Source organism: Eschrichtius robustus, chromosome 8 (assembly GCF_028021215.1).
Source record: "Eschrichtius robustus isolate mEscRob2 chromosome 8, mEscRob2.pri, whole genome shotgun sequence".
In the NCBI taxonomy this organism is placed as follows: Eukaryota; Metazoa; Chordata; class Mammalia; order Artiodactyla; family Eschrichtiidae; genus Eschrichtius; species Eschrichtius robustus.
The window spans coordinates 16,884,990-16,911,617 of record NC_090831.1 but is presented as its reverse complement, the minus strand read 5'-3'; the positions used below and the strand labels follow the sequence as shown (position 1 = coordinate 16,911,617).

At 38.2% G+C, this 26,628-nt stretch overlaps 1 protein-coding gene and 1 non-coding gene across 3 annotated transcripts in view; both read left to right on the top strand.

Moving 5' to 3' along the window:
• Positions 1-24,407, top strand: part of LOC137768786 (B-cell receptor-associated protein 29) — a 40,959-nt gene extending 16,552 nt beyond the window's left edge. For both annotated transcript variants that reach the window (XM_068550380.1, XM_068550381.1), the window contains exons 7-8: positions 18,557-18,657; positions 23,410-24,407. In XM_068550380.1, the coding sequence (XP_068406481.1) occupies positions 18,557-18,657; positions 23,410-23,445 (137 nt within the window). In that variant the 3' untranslated portion in view covers positions 23,446-24,407. The remainder of the gene's footprint in view (positions 1-18,556; positions 18,658-23,409) is intronic.
• Positions 3,311-3,440, top strand: LOC137768946 (small nucleolar RNA U109). The gene has a single exon (XR_011074867.1). It is a non-coding gene; the product is annotated as a small nucleolar RNA U109 (small nucleolar RNA).
• Positions 24,408-26,628: the final 2,221 nt, after the last annotated feature.

Below are 26,628 nucleotides of genomic sequence, written 5' to 3'. Positions count from 1 at the left end.
ATTTTGGTTATAAGAAAATACGTTGCTTATCTCAAGCCCTAATATTTTTTACCTGCCAGATATAAGGAAAATATTCCTTGAAAGAGATGGATAGGGATAGAGTAAGCCACAGTCTAGGATGCCATCTGAGAGCTTGAATGTCTCATTCCAAACACATTGCAATGAGGACTTGGGGTAGGGCGTCCCAACTCCATTTTCCTGAAGGCAGCTATTTCTTCTACATTTTTTGTTTTTTGAAAAATAGCTCTGTTAGTATTTTCTTCTTCTTAGACATGGAACAAATTATTATTACCTGTAGCTGCATAGCACAGAAAAGTCCCAAGTCCAGTGTCATCCCAGGAAACTCTGAATAAAAGTTTATGGCTTGACCCCTGAGCAACATTCCTGCATGTGACATAGTCCTTGATGTTGTCCAGATACTGGGGAACCTCTCAGTCAGAGTCAAGATAATGATCAATGCATAGACCTTCTCCAATTTCAGATTTCTTCCACTACTTTGTGTTGAGAATAACTTGGAGAACGTTCAGTGACTGAATCAAAGACCTACTTTATACCATTTGTAAGTTTAGATTTTTTTTTTTAATAGGCCTCAGTATAATAGAAGTTTCTGTACTATAATTTGCTGTTGTTGATTATCTATGGACATTGTTTGAGTAGAGTTGAGTTCATCAAGATGTATTTGAGGGACTTCCCTGGTGGTGCAGTGGTTAAGAATCCTCCTGCCAGTGCAGGGGACATGGGTTCTAGCCCTGGTCCAGGAGGCTCCCACATGCCGCGGAGCAACTAAGCCCGCGTGCCACAACTACTGAGCCTGCTCTCTAGAGCCTGCGAGCTACAACTACTGAGCCCGCATGCCACAACTACTGAAGCTCGCGTGCCAAGAGAAGCCACTGTAATGAGAAGCCCACGCACCGCAACAAAGAGTAGCCCCCGCTCAACACAACTAGAGAAAGCCTGTGCGCAGCAACGAAGACCCAATGCAGCCAAAAATAAATAAATAAACCTACAAAAAAAAAAAGTTTTTGAATTTGAGATGGAAAGCCTGAAGATAAAAGCTAATTCTGTTTAAAAAAAATCTGTAGGATATTTCATATGATATGATATAAAATATATAGTTACTTTCCTACTTCTTATTTAAAGTAAAAAAAAAAAGAAAAAGAAAATCATTTAGAGGCAGTAAGTTAAAAAATAAGTTACTCTTCTAGACAAGGTGGTAGATGATGTGATAGGTATAGTATAACTCAAAATTCTAAATCTTCTCATAGTTGGTGTACTGTTGGCTTTTCTGCAATTCCAGACAATTTGGAACATGATCTTGAAGTTTTAACATTTGTATGAAAATAAATTTAGTAATCAGACATTTCAAATGAGAAATAGTGTTCTTTTTTTACCCAACACAAAATATTGGTGCTAATCCTTCTGAAGAATGCAAGGGACTATTTCCAAAATACCTTTAATTAGTTTAAAAAAATTATTTTAAATTTCTGCTTTCTTTTTTTTATATTTGCCAAGAATCCTTTCCCTTATGTTGTAAGCAGAGTAGGACAGAAATAAAAAGACAGACAAGAATAGGTTGTGTGCCATGCTACACCTCTCCTAACCCTGGCCAGCTTAGTTTTTTCTCCCTTTGCCTTTTAAAAATTCCAACTCTGAGATATTTTGAGCTTTAACCTCACAAGTCTGATATATAACTCTAAACTCAGGGTTATTTTGAGTAATATAAAGAAACTCAATATTTCTTTAACAGACAATTCAGATGTTTGGAGAAAATGAACTCTTTGATAATACAGGCATTTTGTTTATGATCTGATAACAAGAGATGCCAAGCTTCTGTGTTTGAAGTGTAGACTGCAAAACTGCTTTCGAAGTGAATCGATGTTGAGGTAAAAGCAGATTTTACCTGTTTGAGTATGTCCTGTTTGGTTCCTGCAAGGTGTGTAGTATTTTATGAACACATTTTATTTTAGATAACATTGTTACTGACCTTGAGAAGATCAAAGTTCCATTTCTAAAGGAGGTATAACCCTGGCTATGTTCTGTTGACCTATACCAATCAAATTCATTAAGACAAGAACTAAGAAATAAATTAGTAGTACAAGATTTGGATGAATTCAGCAGCACAATGCTTTGTACATAGTACCATTCAAATATATTCATAGATTTCTAAAAATTGAGGGTATTAAGGCTGACAGTGCTTAAGAAATGTTTTAGCAAGTTCTTTTATATTTGAAAACTGAGTAGAAAGGCAGTGTGGTTTGTTTCTTAATAGAGGTAGAGTATTTTCCATATGTATGGTCTAACTCTTAGTGTTTCTTTAAATGAAATATTTTCTCCAAATATATTAGCAGAAATAAAGCATAAATACAAAATGTCTGTTTAAACTGATTCAATCCAAATTGGAAAAGTGCTATTCTGAAGGCAGGTATTAAGAACACTCACTCTATCAGTAGTGCCAAAATCTCCATCAGTTTTTAACCACCAGCTTAGATTTTTGACCAGTTAGTAAATTACCTGTGCTTCAGTGCAGTAATATGACCCTAGTGAGCCAAAGGAGAGAGTGCATGTCCCCAGGCACCCAATTTACACTCAGGACTAACTTAGTCAGGTGTAAGGACCTGATGTGTCATTTTTAATGATTTGTTTAATGGTAACTCTGATGTCCCAGTGTGTGGAGTAATTGGGAAAGGGCACTGCCATGAAAAATGAGACCTTAGGCTCTAAAGAATTTACAAAGTTCACAAGCCCTCATAATAAAAATAGACCTTGTATGTAGTGGAAAACCTTCTGATATCCAAGGAGATTGACTTTAAAAGACTCTTCCAGGAGAGCTTCCCAGTATTTATTCTTAATACTTTCCCAGTATTTATTCTTTTTTAAAATTAATTTCTTAAATTTATTTATTTTATTTACTTATTTTTTATTTTTGGCTGCGTTGGGTCATCACTGCTGCGCACAAGCTAGTGCCTAGTTGCGGTTTCTCTAGTTGCGGCGAGCGGGGGCTACTCTTTGTTGCGGTATGCAGACTTTTCATTGCTGTGGCTTCTCTTTGTTGCAGAGCATGGGCTCTAGGTGCGGGGGCTTCAGTAGTTGCAGCACACGGGCTCAGTGGTTGTGGCTCGCGGGCTCTAGAGCGCAGGCTTAGTAGTTGTGGCACATGGGCTTAGTTGATCCACGACATGTGGGATCTTCCCGGACCAGTGCCCTGCATTGGCAGGCGGATTCTTAACCACCGCGAGGAAATACATACCATTCAGTCATTGCGTGCATCCAGGCGGTGGTAAAAGTAGATACAGTTTTGAAAGTGATTGAGTTGCATGTGGACATGTCGCTTCCTCATTCCTTTAGGAGCAGTAGTATACCCATAACATGCTACATTGAAAGTTATCAGGGCTGCCATTCTAATAGTAGAGGTTGAGTAGTAGTGCATTTCTCCTACACAAAGGGAAAAGAAAAAGAAGAAAATACAAAAAAGTGATTGAGGCAAATTCCTTGACCCTGCCCTTATTCTTTCTTCCTTCCTTCCCTTCCTTTTCTTCCTTCCTTTCTTTTTCTTTCTTTCTATCAGCAATTTTTTAGGAACTATTCATATAACTTATTCATTGTAAGATCATTTAACATGGAGCATAATTAAAACTGTCCTTAAAAAGCATACCTATTGAGGGACTTCCCTGGTGGTCCAGTGGTTAAGACTCTGTGCTTCCAGTGCAGGAGATGCGGGAACTAAGATCCCCCATGTCACACTGTGCAGCCAAAAAATAAAAAATAAGAAGCATACCTATTGAGGATAAAGCAAATTTTTATTTTATTTATTTTTCTTCCAGTTTTATTGAAATATAGTTGACATATGGCACTGTATAATTTTAAGGTGTACAGAGTAATAATTTGATTTACATGCATCATGAAGCAATTATCACAGTAAGTTTAGTGAACATCCTTCATCTCATACAGATACAAAATTAAAGAATAGAAAATAATTTTTTTTCTTGTGATGAGGACCCTTAGGATTCCCTCTCTTAACAACTTTCACATATGACATACACCATTGTTAATTCTATTTATCACGATGCACATTACATCCCTAGTACTTATCTTATAACTGGAAGTTGGTACCTTTTGACTGCCTTCACCCAATTCATCCCTACCCCCCTACCTCTGGTAACCACAAATCTGGTCTCTTTTTTATGAGTGTGTTTGTTTTTGAAGTATAATTGACCTACAACACTATGTTAGTTCCTTTTACACAACATAGTGATTTGTTGTTTCTATACATTTCAAACTGATCACCACGATAAGTCGTCAAGTCTAGTTACCATGTCACCATACAAAGATATTACATAGTTACTGACTGTATTCCCCACACTGTACATTTCATACCTGTGACTCATTTATTTTGCAACTGGAAATCTGTACTTCTTAACCTCCTCACCTATTTCTTTCTTCCTCTTACCTCCCCTCCCTTCTGGCAAACACCCGTTTGTTCTCTCTCTATATAAAACTCTGTTTATGTTTTTTTATGTTTGTTAATTTTTTTTTAATTCCACGTATAAGTGAAATAATACAGTATTGCTCTTTCTCTGTCTGAGTTACCTCACTTAGCATAACATTGATCCCTTCTAGGTCCATCCATGTTGTCACAAATGGCAAGATTCCATTCTTTTTTATGGCTGATTAATATTCCATTCTGCGTGTGTCTGCATGTGTGTGCGTGCTTGTGTTTGTGTGTGTGTGTGTGTATTACATCTTTTTTATCCATTTATCTTTTGATGGGCAGTTAGGTTGCTTCCATATCTTGGCTATTGTAAATAATGCTTCAGTGAACATAGGGCTGCATGTATCTTATGTTCTCTAATTAGTGTTTTAGTTTTCTTTGGATAAATACCCAGGAGTGGTATTGCTGGAGATAAAGCAAATTTTAAATGCTATCTAAACAAAGTATATACAAACAGAACAGAAACTGATTGTAAAGGCCCATTCTGTGTCCCTAAGTATTGGCAGCATATAACAGGGACCTTAGATTTGGACCAGGAAATGGAATCTTCTAATCCTATTTAAACTTCTCCTTTACCAAATAGAAGGTTTATTTTATTCCACTCTCAACTAGTTTATTCAACTCTGTCCCTGGATAAATGCTTCTCTGTCACTGTGGTTTACCTTGAAAAGAACTAGCATTCTAGCATTTCCTTTTACAGACCAACTTCACTACCCTTAAAGATGTTCAAGTTTTTTTTAAAAATCATCACCCTCTAATGCCAGTAATAAACAAGTCATACTAACATAGGGACCAGGGAGTGAAAATAGTTGAAGTACTTTACAAGAGAAATTGAAGATCAAGATAAGAGAGAAAATTACAAGGGAATTACTATTCTGTATATCAGTAACCCTAAATTCCTTCTTCTTGAGTTCCTTACAAAGGAACTATTTGAGCCATCTATCTATCTAAAAATAAATTCTCAAAGTCCAAACTAAGCATATCTTACAGTTGCAAATTCTTGTGAGTGTAAATTCAACTATCTTTAACTTGCAGTTATATCAAAGCCACCATCTTACTTTAAATTTTGCAATGCTTTAAAAAATTTGGTAGTTTTAGTCATGTTTTTTGTCTTATGACCTTTTAATGAGTTTCTATGCTTTGAATAATAAAAAACATGTATTTTCTCCTCTGTTTACTTATCTGGAAGTTTCTGCTTCTTTAACATCTCCTTCCCTTCCTTTGTTAGCTGAAAAATAAAAGTCCGTATTTTAAAAGAATAGCATAGTTTATTTGAAGGATGTGGCAATAGACTATATGTAATTAATAGTACCTCAGTTATTTAAAGCAAATAAAATATATGACCCACCATTTTAGTCAGGTTTTAGCTCTTAGGTTGTTTTTTTATTTTTAAATGAAAGATATATTGCCATTTATTAGTTTATATTATCTCCACCAAACCAGAAGAAGGAGGCTTTCTTGCTGTGGACTGCTTTCCTGGCACTAATATGTCATGGTGATATTTTCTCCTGCTGTTCCCTGTTACATTCCCATTTAGTTGTGATGTTTTCCTTTTTGTGAGCTTCCTATCTGTTTGCAGGCCCTATATAAAATAAACTATTTGTGTCATCCAGTGACCAGGAGGAATAGCTACAGGGAAGATAGTAACTGAAGGCAGAAATTCAAGGATACCTTTCATAGCATTGACAATACCAGCAAGCATGACTGATGCTACCTGAGGAAAAGTTTTTATTAGCTCTACAGAGGGGCATTAAAGCAAGAGAAAACAGTCTCTTCCCTGAAGAGCTTTATAACCCAGATGGATGGATCCAACATATATACATAAAGTGACTACAATTTATTTCTTCCCCTGTGTGATACATGAGTTAGTTTACTAAAAAAACATGGAGTGGAGAGTGCTAAATGCATACTGAATAACAGAATGTTCCAGGTGATAAGAATATAATCAAGCATAGTTCTCCAAGTATGTTGATGGACATATAGATTGGATCAGCTTGTATCAGGTTTGTGTTTACTGCCAAGTGCAGTACAGAAATTAAGCTGGACAACTCTGCTCTAAAAACACTTTTGAAATGGATGGAAAATAATCAGCTAGGAAAATGAGCTGGAAAATTAAAGAAGGAAAAACCTTTTCTTCGTAAAACTAAATCTCATTGCAGCATCCACTGTCTGTATAGCCTTTGTTCTTTCTATAAGCAAAATTGGAAGGGATAAAATGGGGAACTTCTTAGGAGGTTTCTTAAAATTTCCAGTATAATTTGGATCCTCCTCTCCTCTCATGCTCTGATACTTCAATTTATAGTTCTTTTCAGTAAATTTATAATCTAAGAGAAAAGTGGTAAGACTTAGAAGTGTGTTTTAGGAGAAGGATCAGAAAACTATGGCCCATGAGCCGAATCTAAACTGCTGCCTTGATTTTAGAAATTAAATTTTATTAGAACAAAGCCATGCTCATTTGTTTACATATTTTCTGTGGCTGTGGAGTTAAGTAAACTGGACAGAGTCTGCATGGCATAGAAAGCTGAAAATAAGGGAGTTCCCTGGCAGTCCAGTGGTTAAAACTCTGAGCTTTCACTGCGGAGGGCCCAGGTTCAATCCCTGGTTGGAGAACTAAGATCCCACAAGCCGAGTGGTGCAGCCAGAGAATAAAAAGAAAGCTAAAGTATTTACAGTCTGGCCCTTTACAGGAGTAGTTTACTGACCCCTATTAAGGATTGTCAAATAAGGAAGAACACCTTTTTCAGTATAAATAATGGTGTTGAAGAGATTGGTTTCTGCTGTTAATATTGTTATAAAATTTGCTGTGCACTTAAATGCTGGTTGAATGAACGTTGATCAGATAATTTAAGAAATTATATATGCATATATATAGTAAAACTAGTTCTTTGTTTACAGTCAAAGTAAACTGACTCCTTCAGTTCTCGTGTATGATGGTTTGTAAATTCTTCTAGATTCCACGTGTTGCTTCTGCTTACACACGAACTTGCTTTATAAAGCATATCCTTTTCAAAGCAGTTTGTATAAAGCTATGCCTACACAGTACTTTGCCTAAAACGTACACCCTGATTTTTAAGTGCAAAGCCAGCATATTAATATAATTTGTAATTATTCTTTGCTAAGTCACAGAGCCAAAATTCTTTTCTTAAATACATTACTTAGCAACCCAGCTAAGATTAATGAAGGCAGTCTTCATGCATTTATTGGTGTTTCATTCGCTAATAACGTAACAGTGGGGCTGATTTTATTTATTAAATTATAAAGCCTGCTCATCAGTTCCTTGGCCCCAAGTCCCAGTAATACTTATAAGTATTAGCATGCCTTACATCCCTGTCTTTTCGAAAACCCAAAAGCACTTCACCCATAAACCTTATTCATGTTCATAGTCCCCCAGAGGGTAGGGGCAGGCACCAATATACCTAGCGAGAGGTAGAGAAATTAAGACACACACAAAAAATCATTCATTTCCCCTTTGCTCATGTGACAAATAGAGCTATAATTGGTTTCATGCATTAATGTTTACTCTTTAGTATAATTATTTGGACAGCTTTCTTTCCATTCCTTCTAAAGCATGGCCCTGCCATTAGTTTGGCTTCTTCACTTTGCCACTAGAGTGGCAACACCACAGATCTGATTATGCTTCTTCACTTCTTAAAACTCTGTTGGTTCCTGTTACCTTTATAGCTCTTCAGGATGGCACACGTGGTCTTCTGCGATCTGCCCCCCAACGTCATCTCTAGTTTTGCCTGCCCCACCCTTGTCCAGTCTAAATTTTACACCCCTACTCTATTAAATATGGGAGCTTGTAGTTCTCCTAACAGTGGTGTTTCATCACCTTTCCCCTTTGCCCAGGACTGCAGGTCTGTCTGCCTCTCCTGCCCTCTTCCTTCACACTCTGCCAGCTTGTGCTCATCCTTCAGCTCCAGCATCGTCGCCTCTAAGGAGCCTCCCTGAAACTCTCTCCCTTCAAGCTGGGTTGAGTGGCTTCCATCTGGACCTCCATAGTTCTGCATGGATACTAACTTAATAGTGTACTCTGTAGAAATTACTTTTCATTTGTTTATCTTTCTTACTACATTGTAAGTGCTGTGAAGGCAAGGGCCACATCTAAGTCAACTCTTTGTCCCCAGGACATACTTAGTGTTCTAGGCCTGTTATCTAATAGATATGAATAAATCTCACCCCCAAACACTGGTTCATCATAATTAGGCTCTCGCAAACTACTTACCTCCTTCTTCTTCCTCCCCTCTTCCTCACCCCTCCCTCCTTCTTCCTCTACTTCCCTCCTCTCTCAAGGACCGAGCTCTGGTGATAGTCAGGTATCCATCACTTGGTACCTGCACCCAAGCATCTCAGCATTGCTGAAGGAACTAACTTCTTATTTTAAATAAATGGTCACTGCATTCAGATGGTCCCTCAACACTGTGACAGTCCTATTAAACTTCTCTAAAATCTTCACTTTTTCACTCTCCAGAACTACTTTAGATCTTCTCATCTCACTTCTAAATTCTAAATCCACCCTACTTCATTGGGCACAAAGAATTAATCAAAAAAGTCATCTTCTCACCACCAAAACTACTGTCCTCCCTCAGCTGGGCTCAAACTCTACCTGTCCTTGGGTTACTGTGGATTAAGTTTCAATCCCTCTTCTACTGCTTTGGCTCCCAACCCCACTATCCTTCTCAAGGACTCTGTTGCTGCAATTACTTCCTCACTTCCTATCACCCTACAGACATCCTCTGGCATCTCCTATCCCAAAAAATAAAAACAAAAACTTCCTTTTGTCTCATATTCCTTCACTTACTGCCCCATTTCTCTGCTCTACTTCATAGCAATTTATTTTTTTTCCTTTTAACTTTTTATTCAGACATAATAAATTCAAATCACACAATTCAAATCACAGGAGAGATGCAAAAATAATACCCAAAAAAATGCCCTGTACCCAGATGATAACACCTTACACTTCCTTATCCTTTTCTTTCTCTTCATATTTTCCTCTCACTTATTATTTTTATATTTTCCAAATGGTGATTTTCTAATTCTCTTATTCCTTCTCCATTTATTAGATGCCATCCTATTGTTAAAGGAGGAGCTTTCCATTTTTCCCCCAGTTACTTATTGATTTGCTTGTGTAATATATTCATTGTGTTATAATTCATTGTGAGCATTATAGTTTATTGTTCAGATTGTCTCAGATTTGGCCAGTGGAAGTCTTTTCAAGCTGGGTTCCATATCATTTTGTCATGCCCCCATTCTGTAAGCACATACATTCTGGTATAACAAGATAGTCCAAACTTATCTTGTACTTTTCCTCCTCTAGCCCTTGAATCAACCATTTCTCCAGTGAGCCTTTAGGTAGAGAATGGTATTTAGAAAATAATATCTATAGCCTAGGTGTGCTCATTGCTACTGGGGTGTCATTACTTCTAGGTGCCCTTAGCAGACAGAACTGATAGTAGCTTAAATTTCACCACTTTAGAGAAACTTTTCCTGAGTACTCCATCTCATGTGGCTGCATGGTCATTCTTTATCACATCACCCTATTCTAACTTTCTTCATGACACTTGGCACTCACTGTTAGTTGGTTGGTTGCTTGCTTTATTGTGCGTCTTCCTCTGACTAGAAAATGAGTATTATGAGAGCTAAGACCCTACCTATCTTTTCATCCTCAGCACTTAGTAGAATGCCTGATGCCTAGTAGTCATTCCATACATTGTTGAATGGATAGATGAGTGGATGACTCCCTTGTCTTAGGGCAGTTTCACCTGTGTAACAGCTTCATCTTCTCTAGTCATGAACAGTAGGAATCTTTGGAGGGGCTCATATGTTTCATGGACTCTCAGCAGTTAGAGACTGGGAAAAACGTTTCCTTCTTCATATTCTTGATGAAAACAGTAAAGATTTCTCATCGCTGTTAAGGAGCTTAATTCTCACAGCCCTTCTGTATTTGTTGTACATATTGACCCTAATGTAGATTTCATAAAAACTGTTTTTATGAACACTAACTTTAAATATTTTTAAGATATTTGTAATCATATTGCCCCTCAACCCTCCTCTTAAGTAACTTAAACCTCTTACACATAAGATTTATTCATGAAGGTTAAGTGACCTACACTTTGATATTCTTGAAATGTATTAAGTTCATGCTTCTTTTTTTTTTTTTTTTTTTTTTTAGTCTATGGCAATATCTAGATCACTTTTGTGATCTGGCTTACCTCATTTTTTTTTTTTTGAATTTAATTTTATTTATTTTTTTATACAGCAGGTCCTTATTAGTCATCAATTTTATACACATCAGTGTATACATGTCAATCCCAATCGCCCAATTCATCACACCATCACCCCACCCCCCCGCGGCTTTCCCCCCTTGGTGTCCATACGTTTGTTCTCTACATCTGTGTCTCAATTTCTGCCCTGCAAACCGGTTCATCTGTACCATTTTTCTAGGTTCCACATATATGCGTTAATATACGATATTTGTTTTTCTCTTTCTGACTTACTTCACACTGTATGACAGTCTCTAGATCCATCCACGTCTCTACAAATGACCCAATTTCGTTTCTTTTTATGGCTGAGTAATATTCCATTGTATATATGTACCACACCTTCTTTATCCATTCATCTGTCGATGGGCATTTAGGTTGCTTCCGTGACCTGGCTATCATAAATAGTGAGGTTCATGCTTCTTTACTAGAATATCTGCTTTTCTTTTATCTACTTCCTCACTCACTACTCACTGACTTTTTTTAATATTACCACTTTGGTGGGGTTTTAACTACATAATATAATAATTTTAAAACATCAGAAGATTTTACACAAAAGAAAGATTTAATTAAGTTTTTGTTTATTTAAAACAACGGAACTTAAGGGGTCATATTTGATAGTTTCTTACTAAGATAGTACTTATAGCCTAATGAATTTTATTATATCTTGTCCTATATACATGTGTTTTGTGTGGGGGTTTTTCCCACTGTACTTTTTTAAAATAAACTTTATGTTAGGACAGTTTATATTTATAGAAAAGTAGGCAATATAGTACAGAGAATTATCATATACCCCACACTCAGTGTCTCCTATTATTCATGTCTTACATTAATATGGTTCATTTATACAATTAATGAACCAATATGGATATATTATTATTGACAAAGTCCATCGTTTATTCAGATTTCCTTAGTTTTCACCTCACATCTTTTTTCTGTTCTAGGATCTCATTCAGGATACCACATTACATTTAGCTTTTATGTCTCCTTAGCCTCCTGTAGGCTATAATAATTTCTCAGACTTTCCTTATTTTTGAAGAGCTTGACAGTTTTGAGAAGTATTGGTTATTTTACAGAATGTTTCTCTATCAGAAGCTGTCTGATATTTTTCATGGTCAGACTGGGGTTATGGGACTGGAGAGGAAAGTCACAGAGGGTAAAGTGCCATTTTCATCACATTATTCCAGAAATACATACCAGCATGACTTATCACTGTTGATGTTGACCTTGATTGCCTGGCGGAGGTTAGTGTTTGTCAGGTTTCTCTATGCAAAGTTACTTTTTTCCCCCTCTTCCCATAGTGTAGTCTTTGGAAGGAAGTCACTATTTGTAGCCCAAGCTTAAGAAGTGGGGGTTATGCCCTACCTCCTTGAGGTGAGAGTATCTACATAAATTTTTGGAACTCTTCTGCACAGATATGTCTATTTACCCCGATTTATTTATTTATTTATTTATTCGTGGGTATTCATTTTATACTGTAGATTATAATTTAATACTCTTTTAATCTATACTTGTGCTTCTCTTCATAATCAAATGAATCTTTTGCCTTTTCCTAAAGATTCATCTTGGGAGGGATAAAGCATGACTGTTGCTTCAGTTTTTTGAGGCCTTCTGGGAATAAACAAGGCTGTAAAAAAAAAAGAAAAAACTACTCTTATTTATTTTGTTGCTCAAGTCATTTTTTTAGCATTAGCCATTGGGAGCGCCTTCAGTTGGGTCCTGTGTCTCTTTGACGTGTCCGCATCATTGTGGATTTTTTTTTTTTTTTTTGCTTTATCATTTTTTGAGTACACCCTTCTGACTCTACGTGGTGCTCCAGGCTTATCTTGTATATATCCTGCCTCATAGAATCAGTGTTTTCTTTTTTTTTTTAAACTAAACTGGATTCTGTAATAATATTTGTTTGCTCTTTGTTTTTAATTCTGAATTAGCATGAGATATTTGTAACGTGATTATATTTTTATCAAAATATCAAGAAAGGTCTGTTTGCTTTGTGACCTTCCAGTTAGCCTGAATTTTTTTTTCCATTAAAGATATAGTTTGGTTTAGTTGCAACCAAGATTCCTATCAAGTGACTAAAGTGGTACCTCATTGTTTACCTGACATTTATCATATTTTCAAAAAATGAACTGGTTCCACACAAGTGAATTTTTCAGATGCTTAAAGCTTAGACTTTTCATTTGTCTGTCCTTTCCTTCCTTCAGGGAACATATTTTAGGCACCTACCATGTGCTAGGCACAGTGCTGGGTACCCAGAACAGAGAGACAAGACACAGCTTTGTTTCTTGAGTAGTCCACAGTCCGGTAGGGACGTTGTTATACCTCAGCATGATAAGTGCTATAAAATTAAGCTCAAGATGAAGTAGAAGCCAACAGAAAAGATCAAGGATAATTTCTTGACATTTCAAAGGATAAACATTAATTAGCCAGATGAAATGGGAGAGAATGAGTCAGGCAGGGAGGTTAAAGGCGATGGGCAAGGATGTTTTAACAAAATGAGTAGCATGTAACTGAAAGAGTATGCCTTTTTGAAGTACTGCAAGGTGCTCACTGTGGCTGGAGCATAAAATAAGATGGAGGTAGTGGTGAGAGTTGAAAAGTAAGCCTAGGATCCATCATAAAGTGCCTCATGTGCCATGTTTATATGTTAACATTTTGGTGGGGGGAGCACTGCTGGAGGGTTTTTAGGCAGAGGAGCAAGCAATCACTTTGACATTACTGTGGACAATGAATTAGAGTAGCCAAGAAACAAGGTGAGGAATCCATTTCAGTAATCTAAACTAGAGATGAGGACAGTGATAACAGAGATGGAGTGAAGTGGATGGATTGGAGAGATATAAAGGAAGTAGAATCAATACACCTTATCAACGTACGGATGTGAGGTTAAAAAAGAGTGGGTGATAATTGAAGTGATAAATAAAACAGACCTTACCTGCATGTACCTGACAATATAGGCCTGTACAAAAATAACCATAATATAATTAAAACCACATTTTATGTCCCTTACTGAACAGAAGTTTGTGTGTCTACTTTCCAAGTATTTTGGAAGCATTACTGTAGCTTAACGGTCCAGTGATGGTCCCTGTAAAGGAACAGTACATGTGAGGATTAAGTACTGAAGAGCTCTGGTATGTCACACTCTCGAGTTCTCAAAAATAGAACCAAATGAACTGAAAAGAAATCAACACTAGATGTAGGGAAATTTTTCAAATTAAAATTTGAAAAATTTCTTTCTCTGGCACAATCCTTATAGCTAGTGTACAGCAGCCAGCTTGAGCTGCCATGCCAATATGTCTAAAAATTTTCTCTTACATTTCCTGGCAGAGCTTAGCTGATATTGTCTGTTATCCTGGGTAGAAAACACAGTGATACAATACATTTACACAGCGCATCGGTCTCACCAACTCCTCTTACTGTGCAAATAGCTCCGTAAATGTAAGTTTGGCACTTGGAAAGCCACAAATATGTTTGGCCTGCTTACATGGCATTTTACACAAACATTTTGGCTTACTACATGTCACTGTAACATTAATTGGGGTTATTCTTTATATTAATAAATGATTTTTGCCTCAAAAAGTTCCCAGTGAACATAAATGAATCTGGCCAGTATTCTCATGAAATATCTCAACATTTCCATAATGCTACTGGCAAATGATAGCAGCTCATTTTTGCAGATGAGAAAATTGAAATAGTGACTTAGATGTATCACCTCAAGCCTCCTTGTCTGATGTCTTCCATATATATGCTGTTTCCAAAATAACATGATTCAAAATAAAACAGGCATATTCAAATGTCAGATAACAAGTTTATATAATCCCTTAGTCATGAAGGCAGTTCCAGAAGGAGGTAGAAGACAACCAAAACAGAATATTGTAATTTTTATAAAATGAGAGGTAGAGAAAGGACTAGGAAACAGTCCAAAAGGCTCCTAGACAGTAACATCCTCTCCTAATTAGAGTGAAATCAGTAAAATAGTAATCATTAGGTTTACTAATATCCACTGAAATACAAAATAAAATAAGAAACACAGTTCATGCCTTAGCTTGGTAAGTGCAAGAAAAACAGGATTTGCCTGCAGTTGTTTTGTTACAGCTTCGTACCAGTCATGATGAGAAGAAACTTCTGGATAGACTGTACAAGTGGTTTTCTAGCTTCTTCTACAGATTTGTAGTTCCGCTTGACTCATTCTTTCTCCTAACAAATCATGAGAAAAATAGTATCTTTTAATAAGGAACTAATAAGTTGATATCTAAGATTTGTTGAATTTCCTAATTAATTTATTCATTTCAAAGATTTAAGTATAAATCGTTTTTAACATTAAGATGAACTGTTCAATACAACCTCCTGACCAACATTTTTAAAACCACTGTTACAGACTATTCAGACATTATTAAGTTGTAGAATCTTCGCTTTTTCTTTCTTTCTTTCTTTTTTTCTTTCTTTCTTTCCTTCCTTTCTTTCTTTCTTTCTTTCTTTCTTTCTTTCTTTCTTTCTTTCTTTCTTTCTTTCTTCATGGCTGCATTGGGTCTTTGTTGTTGCATGCGGGCTTTCTCTAGTTGCGGCGAGCGGGGGCTACTCTTCATTGCAGTGCGTGGGCTTCTCATTGCGGTGGCTTCTCTTGTTGCAGAGCACCGGCTCTAAGCATGCGGGCTTCAGTAGTTGTGGCACGCGGGCTCAGTAGTTGTGGCTCATGGGCTCTAGAGCACAGGCTCAGTAGTTGTGGCGCACGGGCTTAGTTGCTCCGTGGCATGTGGGATCTTCCCGGACCAGGGATGGAAACTGTGTGTGTCCCCTCCATTGGCAGGCGGATTCTTAACCACTGTGCCACCAGGGAAGTCCCTGCTTTTTATATACCAAAGTAAGTCCAGGCTCGTAAACATTTTTAGTAAGGAAGGAACTGAAGATAACACCATGTTTTGTATTTTCAAGTATCATCTAGGGGGCTTCCCTGGTGGCGCAGTGGTTAAGAATCTGCCTCCAATGCAAGGGACATGGGTTCGAGCCCTGATCCAGGAAGATCCCACATGCTGCAGAGCAACTAAGCCCGTGCGCCACAACTATTGAGCCTGAGCTCTAGAGCCCACGAGCCACAACTACTGAGCCCGTGTGCCACAACTACTGAAGCCTGTGCGCCTAGAGCCCGTGCTCCGCAACAAGAGAAGCCACCGCAATGAGAAGCCCGCACACCACGACGAAAAGTAGCCCCCGCTCGCCGCAACTAGAGAAAGGCCACACACAGTAATGAAGACCCAACGCAGCCAAAAATAAATTTATTAATTAAAAAAAAAAAAGTATCATCTAGGAAAGGCCTTATGCACAGATTGAAAACTAATATATAAATCGTTATATTGTGAGTGTGGTCCCTGTGAAATCTAACCAACTACCAAAAATCTCTCTTCCACATCTAACCCATGCTTTTCTTTACTAAGTGACACATAAAATTTGTCAAATTCAACTTTTAATACCTAGTTTAGATTTATGGATCTATAGAAGTAATGTGGAGGAAGTTATAAAGCTGCGCTGTCTATTATGGCTAGCCATTAGCTACATATGGCTATTTAAGTCAAAATTTAAGGGACTTCCCTGGTGGCGCAGTTGTTACGAATCCACCTGCCAGTGCAGGGGAGACGGGTTCCATCCCTGGTCTGGGAAGATTCCACATGCCATGGAGCAACTAAGCCCATGTGCCACAACTACTGAAGCCCGCGCACCTAGTGCCCGTGCTCTGCAACAAGAGAAGCCACCTCAATGAGAAGCCCGCGCGCCACAGCAAAGAGTAGCCCCCACACGCTGCAACTAGAGAAAGACCGCGCACAGCAATGAAGACCCAACACCGCCAAAAATAAATTAATTAAAAATAAATAAATAAATCAAAATTTAATTTAATTTAATTTAAAACTCAGTTCTTCAGTTGCACTAGCCACATTTAAAGTGTTCAGTAGCCACATGAAGCTAGTGGCTACCATATTGGACAGCACAGTTTTAGAACATTTATTGGACAATGCAGATGTAGAACAATGCAGAGAGTTTAATTTGACAAAATAGTCTAGAAAGTATTGATACAAAAGGCACTTCAGTTGATAGTGACTTACATACTTATATATAACATATGATGGCTTCTCAGGAGGGAAGGCAATCAAACTGTTTATAAACAGAACCTGTAATTTCATTTTGCCAAAAAAGTGACTTAAGTTTTATAAATCCCACTTTCTTTCCTAAAATCCTACCCTAAAAAATTTACAAATGAAGAACTTGTGAAGGCTACATGTGCAGAATTGTATGTAGAGCTAGTTCAGGATTCCCAGAATTTCTCCAGTGCATCTTACACTACTCTTCCCTTCTACACATTTGCTCATTAGCTTCTACACAATATGTTGACTTAAATGTTTATCATATATGTACTTTTTTAACTTCTACCTAATTTGCTGACTTAGATTTTGCTCTTTGGTAGACAAAGACTAGTATGTAGCCATATTTGTGTATCATCTTGAGGTTAAAGTCTTTAAGTGCCACTTAATACACCCCATATTTTTCAACTTTGTATAAGAAAGTGATTGTCTTTATTCTTAAGGAAATATTGTCACCCATCCCTTAGTAAAAATGATAAAATATTTTTTCCACCCTCAGTTTTTTCAAAAGCAGACCCTTCTGATAAACTCTGTTCTATAATGCCTGAGTCCAGGTTGAGCCTGGGAGGTGTTAGGATAAGCCTGGAACATCTTGTGCCAGAAACTGTTGGGGGCATAGTCGAAGGACATAGATGCCAGCCTGAAGTTCCCACTGGCCAAATCTGGGGGAAATTAAGTATAGTAATGAATTATAGGTCATTGAAAAAATAGGAATCTATTAGTTCATACTGATGATGGATGGATGGATGGAGAAGAAAGGAAGGCTCCTCTTTATAGTACAATGCTGACTGATAAATTTGGATGGAATGATGAAGTTGGAAAATCACCATTCTGCAACCATCACAACAAAAATTGGTTTAGGCAAGAATGATCAGTAGATGCTAAATATAGGGGGGAAGTTTTGACAAGGAACAGGATGTTTACATAGTCTTAATTGTCTTCTCACTGCTTCTTAGTTACAAGGAGGAAAATAACTATAATACGGAAAAACCAGTGAGAGGCAGTTGGGCCTCTGGATGTGATACCTTGAGAAACATTCAGAATCATTTATGTCATATTTGTATGTAAGTGGGAGGCAAAACCTGAATTTAATCATGAGAAGACATCAGACAAAATCAATTGGAAATCATTCTATTAAAAAAAAAGTGTCCTGCATTCTTAAAAATGTGAATGTCTTGAAAGATAGGGGAGAAGAAGGCAGGGGGAAGGCTGAGGAACTATTCCAGATTAATGGAAACTAAAGAGACATGACAACTTACTGTTAATCTTTGATATAGGACTGGATCTCTGGACTAGAACTGAAAAAATGATAAAAAGGACATAATTGGGACAGGTGCCAAGACTGGAATATGGATGGTAGATTAGATAAAGAGTATTGTATTGATGTTAAATTTCCTGAGTTTGCTAACTATATGATGAATATCTTTGTTCTTAGGAAGTACACAATGACGTACTTAAGGATAGAGGAGCATGATGTCTGTAACTTAGTCTCAAATGGTTCAAGAAAATGATTGTGCATGTGTGGAGATAAGAGAATACAATTACAAATGTACCATATTGTCAACAGTTGGTGAATTTGAGTAAAGGCTACAAAGAAGTTCTCCAAGTGTTGCAAGTTTTCCATAAATTTGAAATCATTTTAAAATAAAAATTTTACAATTCTATTCGATGTTCTCTAGCCCTTTCTAAGGCACAAAATGACATGACCATGATGAAGATGCAATCAGAGAGACTTTCAAAAGAATACGACCGGCTCCTGAAAGAACACTCAGAACTTCAGGTGGGTGACATCCATTTTACGAGCCTCAGCTTTTTGAAATAGTAATTAATTACCTAAGTCAATTATTTGGGTTCTTTGCCCTTCGCAAGCTAAGAGGATGTATTGATAGTTAATCCTGACTTTGCGGAGTGATTAAATAAGCCAATTTTTACTTGAAGGTTGGGATATTGCATGAAAATAATCATAACATAGAGAATTACTGACATGCTAACTTACAGCATTCTAGCTGGAGTAAAGTTTTAAGCAAAAGAATTGAGCCATAAAAACAGCAGCATTGGAAACCAGACTGGTTCTGGAAAAATTTAGTTTTGCCATTTAGAATGTTTGCCATATGCATGCCAAAATAAAGCCAAAAATTGAAGACCCACATTACACTACTCCTTCTGTCCCACTGTTTGAAATATCTTAGGACAAAGCCTGAGGCATTCAAATTATATGTTTTACCTCCAGAGTTAAGTTGAAAGATGGAAATGGAGAAAACGTTTTTATCGTTGAAGTCACAAAGTCAGGGGCCATGGTTTTCTTTCTGTTCCCCTTCAGTCCAGCAAGAGTCAGTTCCCTACCTTCACCCATGTTGGGTTTGTCTTCCCTTCCTTCTTGGGCTGCCAGCCCCTAACCTGATTTGATTTCCCAGCCCGCTTTGACCACGTGTGGGGAGAATTCGGGGAAGAGACCATTCCAGAGGCAACCCTGGCCCTCTCAATTCCTCCCAAGATGGAGGGTCTCTGCTCTTCTGCTTTCAGATTGGGCTTATCCTTAGAAATTGGCAGCATTTGTGGCCTTCAATGAGGGCTTTTTAGCAATTACAGCTCTACAGTTATTTCACTGTATTAGAAGCCTTAGTCCCAGGACTCATTTCCCTGCATGTCAGTGGTCATTGTATCTTCAGGGTCCAGCACTGTGCCTGGCACAAGACAAGCAAGTACGATATTCATAGGCTTGGAGTCAGACAGGCATGGAATAACTGTAACTTTCTTACTAGCTTTGTGATCCCAAGTAGGTCATGTCACCCCTCTGGGGCTCACTTTTCTTCATCTGTAAAATCAGAACAGTAATAACACCTGGCTCACTAGCTTGTTGGGAGGATTAAATAGAACGTGTAGGGTGCTTAACGTTGTGCCTGGCTGATAGTAAACACCCAAGGAATGATAGCTGTTATCATAATTATCACTATTACCAGTATTAATTCCTCTGTAGAAATTTTACTGAAAGAATGACTTATTCTCATCCAGCCACTTTGGCCTTGATTAGAGCCAGTCAAGAGATAATCTGATGCACATTTGTAATCTGGTATTCCCAGCTGAGTTGCATGTCTGATTTAACTGACCTACTTTGACAGTAGGGCGACCAGAGAAGGATAGATATCCTGTGTGCTCCAGACCCAGGACACCAAGAGCTCAGTTCTCATGCTCTGGAGTAGGTAGTTAGATTTTCAGCAGGACCACCCTTTCTCCATCTCTACAACAGAGGTCCCGAAATTGCTGACTTCACCGTGGCATGATGAGAATTATTCCATCGCATCCTTAAAGATCCACCATGGAAAGTGGAGAAACATTTTAGAAGCCTCTCGCCTAGAAATAGAACTATTTTTCCCTCCCATTTGTGAGATGAGGGTGTAGTCAACAAGGATGAGCATCTACACCGGTGGTCTCTGCCCCGGGTATCAGAAACGTTTAGATCCCTGGATGGAGAAAGAAGCAGAGAATGTCCCATTGTGGTAACAGCCAATGATTCTGTTAATCCCTCAAGAATGTATGTGATAGTAAGATACCCTCAACCCTTTTTCTTTCCCCAAAAAAAGCTTCAGTTTGCAGCTTATGCATTCCTGATAAAAGGTGTTCAGAAGTTTTTATGAGTAATCCCTTCCCAAGAAAGTAGTTTTTATACCTGTGTCTTTGAAAAAATGTCCTCATCCCAGATATGCCAGGTGCCAGGCTGAGAGTTGGGCCCTGGTGCATTTAAGCCTTGTATCCAGGTTTTTTTTTGTTTTTTTTTTTTATCACAGTGCTGACAAGAGACATCATTTATTGAACAAGCACTGTACCAGGTTCTTTCTTAATATTTTTCTCATTCTATATTCAAATGACTGTACGAGGCAGGCTTTACAGAAGAGGAAATGGAAGCAATGATTTTTTTTTTTTTTTTTAGAAATTCACGTTCTTTTATTTATTTATTTATTTATTTATGACTGTGTTGAGTCTTCGTTTCTGTGCGAGGGCTTTCTCTAGTTGCGGCAAGTGGGGACCACTCTTCATCGCGGTGCGCGGGCCTCTCACCATCGCGGCCTCTCTTGTTGCGGAGCACAGGCTCCAGACGCGCAGGCTCAGTAACTGTGGCTCACGGGCCCAGTTGCTCCGTGGCATGTGGGATCTTCCCAGACCAGGGCTCGAACCCGTGTCCCCTGCGTTGGCAGGCAGATTCTCAACCACTGCGCCACCAGGGAAGCCCTGTATCCAGGTTTTTGAAATACTTATGGATGACGTTTACTGAGGGTGTGCTCTGGACCAAGCACTTAGCTGATGGCTTCATATATGTTATCTGCGTTCTCGCCTTCATAGCCCATCAAATTATTGATGAAATACATATTTTAATACCCTATTTTGTGAATGAGGGAAACGAGACCCAGAGGTGTTAAATAATGTACCCAAAGTCACTGAACTGAAAAGTGATAGCATTCAAAGTTGGATTTAAAGTCAGGAAATCTTTCTTCAGAACTTCCATCATTAACCACTATGCTCCTTCACCTGTGCTGGTCATTGGACTGTGGGTTCTGGGGTCTGCTCTCTGGATTCTGGGCAGATTCAGCCAAAGGGAGGCACTGGGAGAAGACTGAAGGCAGGAGGAGGGGGAAAGCCAAGAAAGTCTCCTGTTCTCTCCACTTCGGGTGGCATCTGCCACAGCAGCCTCATCTCTTTCCATGGTCCCAGTTCCCACTGGGCGTCTTCCACCTGGTGGGACCTCGTTCCTGGGATCCGTTAACACTGTCTCCTCCATTGCCCTCCAGCCCGAAGAATGGTTTTCTGCCATTGCTAATACCTGAGGTGTCTTACCACCCTGTGCGGTGTGTCTCCTCTCTCACCACCTATAAAACCAATTCCCTGTGATAAGTATCTGTTTGATGAGAAAAATTCTCAGCTCCATGGTTGACCAGTTCTGTAAACCTCGGGTGAATCATTTGACATTCATGCAGCTTGGCTTCTTCAGTACTTAGATGAGGATTATAATATTTCATGAGCATTAAATCAGATCCTGGGCAAGAAAGCACTTTAAATATATTTAAGCAAGAAAAACTCTCTACAACTGTACGGTGCTACGAGTTATTTCTCGATTGAACACTTTTTTTTCCCGTCCACCTACTTAACCCTCCATTGTCCAGTAGGAGAACCTGAATAAGATTCTGAGATATAGGTGTCATTAAATGAGAACCATTTTCTTAAAAGTGACTCTTACACTTTGATATTCACCTTATGAACCCAGCTGAGAAGCAAAAGATTGCTGTAGACCATCTACAGGAAAAAGCTGTACCAAATTGTCCTTCATGAATTTTACTTCAATTGTCAGACCAACCTCAATAATTGAATTACATCATAAAGTTCATTGGGAAACTTTTCAATTTTATATACTTGATTAAATAAAATAATCATAAAATAAAGGACTGTTAAAACATTAAGGAAACAGGTAGAAGAGAGGAAAGCTTGTCTCTTTACTGTAAACAAATCCCACTTTACATCTTTTAAATTTGTTTGGATTTCCCCATCTGATCCCCTTCCTGTTATAGGCACTAAATAAATACTAGAAAATAGTCCCTTCGAAATATGTAGTCTTTGCCTTTCCTTGTTTGCCCTGGGTCTCTTCTAGAAAAGAAAACCCAGAATGTACTCAGGATCATTAGCAGCACAAACCCATCAGCACTAGCCATTTTTTAAATTTCATTTTGGAAAATCACCCTTCACTTTAAGGGACTTGTCCAGAATAGCAGATCCATTAAAGCTGTGCTTTTTATCTAAAGTGGTAAGATAAATGTAAACACATAAAAGCGGTACCTTGTTACTCATATACCTCCTCTAATGCTGTCTTCTGACTCGATTGCTTAAAGTTGATGTTACTGAAGTTGCTCTGAAAGCAGAAATGCTCAGCCCCAAGGAGAGCTTGATAGCTTCCCGGGTGCAACAATAACCCCGGAACTCCATTGTTTGTGATAGTTTTTCTCAGTGTAGATGTCTGCCTTCTTCGTGCAAATGATCTCTGTGGTTAACTTCTATCCCATTTTCCTCCAGTTTTAAATCATGTATTATAGTCGTCTTGAGATCAGCAAAGAGTATAATTTGAGAAGCCAGTTCTATTGGCAAATATCTGAAGAATAAAAAAAACAAGGCCACCCCATGTGGGTTTTTTGGTTCTCTTCATTCTTTCTTTGCCAAAAATCTTCATTAAGTTTGCAAGAGGGAAATTTTAGAAATTTTGTTTTCCTTGTATAACCTGTGAAATGAAAGCAAAATAGATTAAAGCAGGGGAAAAGGTGAACTTATCAAGAGTGTTATTTTTTATCCCTCTAAGCACTTTTTGAAGTAAAACTACTCATTTTGTAGTTTTTTAAAATTTGAGACTTTCTCAATCTATGTTTTAATTTGATTATTCTTGTAATTAATAACTATACACAGAAAAGAGGATGTTTTTTAAAAGTCCTTGTCATATTTATGAATGTGTTTCTCACTCTTGCTATAACTAACTGTCACTTTTTTTTTTTTGCAGGATCGTGCAGGGAAAGGCAATAAGAAAGGCCTGTGAACTTTATGAAAGAAGACTGTGATACACCATGTCAGGAGGATAAATTTGTTATCATGTTAGCCTCTAGAAAACTTAAAATTCAGTTCAGAAAAACATACTGTCTATGACCAGCCAATATTTTTTTTAATGCCACACACATAGGCTATTATCGTAATGGCATTATCACAATATTTGATGATGTTTCAGATATATTGTAAAGTCTATATTCTAGCTCTCAAGTGAAATATAAGCATGTTAAACACCTTATCTAGATACTGATAGTAACACTGGTGTATGGTGGCTGTTCACCAATAAAAGGAGAAATTCATTAGCCACTTACTTCCAAACTTAGATTTTTAAGTTGCATGAAACCATTAAATAGCCTTAAAAGCTTTGATGACTTTCCAATAATAATACTAATCTACTTAATCAGACGATGGTGTATTTGAAAATAGTATTCAATATCAGCAAGTTTGTTCGTAGAGAGATTAACTAAGGATAAATGATTAGAAGTAGCTACTATATTTATAGGGAAGAGTCAGAAAGAGCAAAAAATAAAAACAATGACCTTAAGTTTTATTTTTTTAAGCCTGATGGTACTGCAGTTGACTGTCATAAGACAACTATATTGATAATTATATTTTTGTTACTGTGCTTCTGCACCTGTTGGGGATTATTTTTGTTGACATTTGTGTTAATAACACATAATTAGTAAAGATTCTGCTTTTTTAAAGTTCATCTGGGAATGGAGTTTACATGTATTTGCATAACTGCCACAGCACTGAACTGAAATTATTTTATAACAGCGTGGAATTCTTGACTTGGAAATGTATAATGTATCCAAAAAGCAGTGTTTCCCATTGCTGCAAGAGTTGCTAATTATACAAATATTACCTCAAATATACACACAGTGGTGTCACAATTTTGCCAAGATGTTTCTGTATTCTGAAAGCTAAATATTAAATACTGTTTTTCCATTCAAATATTCATTTAGTTTCCTTTAGGAGAGGATGATTGTATATTAATGCGATTTAGGTTGTTCCAGTGTTTAGACTTGAAAAACCATCTTCCGTGTCTCATAAAGACCTAAATATAAAAGAAAATGGAAAATAACTACTGGAGTTTTTACTTTTCTGGTATTTGTTTTATCCTTTGTTATTTATTATCATTTTAGCACCAACTTCATGCATATTTAATTTTTTTCACTGTAAAGTGGGTGAAGTGAGCAAGTACGTGAGAATTTTATTTCAGATAAAAGGAGTTACTGCTAGAAAACAGACATGTAGGAGACATTTAGCAGAGTAAGAAATGGGAGTTAGACCATATGGGCTGACAGCACCGTAAATAACAAGGCAAGGGAGTGCTGACAGAGGAGAGAACTGAACAAGTAGCAACCTAGAAATATCGAAGTGCGATCTACCTGGTTAAGGATATAGATACTGTTTGTGATCCTGGCCTGGTGAACAGAAATGAAGTCTAATGACAGAGTAACATACAGAAAGTAGAAAATACACAGCTTTAGAATTGGCAGAACCAAGTCATAATCCTAGCTTCAGCACTAATTTAGCCATGGGATTTTGTACAAATTATTCAAACTTGCTAGATTTACATTTCCTCACCTTCGAAATGGGAATCATAATATTTAGGTCAGGGTTACTATATAAACTAAGATAACACAGTGATTCGCAAAGTTGTGCAGACTGTACAGCACGGGGAAAGTCCAGGTGCTCTTTGAAGAGCATAAGGATTTGAAAGATTCCCAGAAAACACTTGAAAGTATACATTTAAGTATTCTTAGTCCTCAACCCTTTCAGTTGTCCAGGTTTGCAAACTGAGGCCTCAAAAGTGTATGCAGTTTTCCCAAGTTAACATGGATAGTTAGATCCAGGGCTAGGATTTGAGTCTAGAATTTAGGTGTCCTGGTTCCCCAGATATTACTCTAGTTTTTATACACAAATTAGCTATAATTTGCTAAACAAAATATTGCCATGTACTAGCCAAGGTTTGGACTATAGAGTCTGGCTCCCGTGTCGTGTATTTTATACTACACTGAAGGCCTCTCGAGCTCTGCTTCTTAGTTCTTATGACTCTCCTTGCCGGTGAGGGTGTTTAGCAAATCCTATTATTATAAATAGACACGTATTCCATGGATTTATTTAGACTGCATATTAAGTTATGTTCCCCCTGTCAGTAATGACTTCTTTTTTTTTTTAATGTATTTATTTTTGGCTGCATTGGGTCTTTGTTGCTGTGCGCGGGCTTTCTCTAGTTGCAGCAAGCGGGGGGCTACTCTTTGTTGCAGTGCGTGAGCTTCTCATTGAGGTGGATTCTCCTGTTGCAGAGCACGGCCTCTAGGTGTGCGGGCTTCAGTAGTTGTGGCAGGCGGCTTCAGTAGTTGTGGCAGGCGGACTCAGTAGTTGTGGCTCATGGGCTCAGTAGTTGTGGCTCGCGTGCTCTAGAGCGCAGGCTCAGTAGTTGCAGCGCACGGGCTTAGTTGCTCCGCGGCATGTGGGATCTTCCCAGACCAGGGCTCGAACCAATGTCCCCTGCATTGGCAGGTGGATTCTCAACCACTGCGCCAGCAGGGAAGTCCCAGTGATGACTTCTTTATATCTTAGGCTGTATTATAGGTTCAAACACAGAAGTGTTATTCTTGCCCTTTGCTATCAATTGCTTAAGAGTTTTGTCAGACTCTGTCCCTACTTGCAAATGTACCTTGAAGTTGCAGACTCCAGGAAGTTGCACTTAAGAAGTTCTAGCTGAGCATCTAGAATTTGGCGTTAGTCATCCTCATTGCTTGCCGGGCTCTGTTTTGGACCCCAGTACTGGTAAGTAGATTACCTGGAACCCCAGTCTAGAACCTGGAATTTAACTGCTTTCTATGGTGCTGTCCTGATGCCACCAACCTGCCTGGATCTCTAAAGACCCATGCTGTGGTCCCGGTGCTGTTCTGTTTGCCTGCTGAGACCTCACAGCCTCCTTGGACCTCAGAGCCACAGCCACGTGGATGCACCTGCTCCACCTCTCAGGCTTGGTCTGGTTCTGCCTTCCCATCCCATTGTCCGTTGCCTTCTCACCATCCCTCCCATCTACATCCCACCACAGCTGAACGGCCATGCCAGGCCCAACTGACACGTGACACACCTTACGTTTGAGGGCCCACGATGCAGTGCGTAAATACAGCAGTCCTTTTATGCCTTGACT